At 41.2% G+C, this 612-nt stretch overlaps 1 protein-coding gene across 1 annotated transcript in view; it reads left to right on the forward strand.

Moving 5' to 3' along the window:
• Positions 1–612, forward strand: part of LOC119588491 (homocysteine-responsive endoplasmic reticulum-resident ubiquitin-like domain member 2 protein) — a gene marked incomplete in the record, with an annotated part of 11,397 nt that overhangs the window by 3,617 nt on the left and 7,168 nt on the right. Inside the window, 1 exon segment of the mRNA XM_037937135.1 lies at positions 403–549. Within this exon segment, the coding sequence (XP_037793063.1) occupies positions 415–549 (135 nt within the window).

Here is a 612-nt window from a genome sequence, read left to right on the forward strand (position 1 = left end):
AATTTAAAGTTAGAGTTTGTTTTTGTACATAAAGTGTAAGGTTGTGGGAGTTTAGCAAGTGCTAGATAAGCAGATATGAAGGAATGAGTGAAAATCTCCTTTTCTGAATGATTATGAAGGAGACAATAATGACTAAAAAAAATTGCGTTGGTTGGCAACTCTTGAGGTTTTATCGGAATTGTTGAATATCCTTATCGTGGCAGAATAGACAGAGCTATAGGGCAGTTTTATTTTAATTGCTGCCTGATATGTGATTTGAGGGGCAATAGTGCTCCGCCGTCGAAACGTTTTGTAAATCGCCTTTATCCTAACTGCTGCCCCAGCTGTGTGCAATCTTGAAAATAAAAATAAAAAGTTGTTGCCACCTTTACCAAATTTATAATAGTTGCTCCTTCATATCAGTAAACTGGGGAGATGTCGAAAGGAGTCGTCACCCTCATCATCAAGGCAGCCAATCAGAGCGTCCCAGACCACCGCATTGACTGCAACACGGAATGGTCTGTCTTACACCTCAAAGACCACCTCTCGTCAGAACACCCCTCCAAGCCTGTGAGTTCTGCCTAGGGTTAAGGTGGGGTGTGGGTGTATGTATCTGTGTATTTTTTTTATGGT

Source organism: Penaeus monodon, chromosome 24 (assembly GCF_015228065.2).
Source record: "Penaeus monodon isolate SGIC_2016 chromosome 24, NSTDA_Pmon_1, whole genome shotgun sequence".
In the NCBI taxonomy this organism is placed as follows: domain Eukaryota; kingdom Metazoa; phylum Arthropoda; class Malacostraca; order Decapoda; family Penaeidae; genus Penaeus; species Penaeus monodon.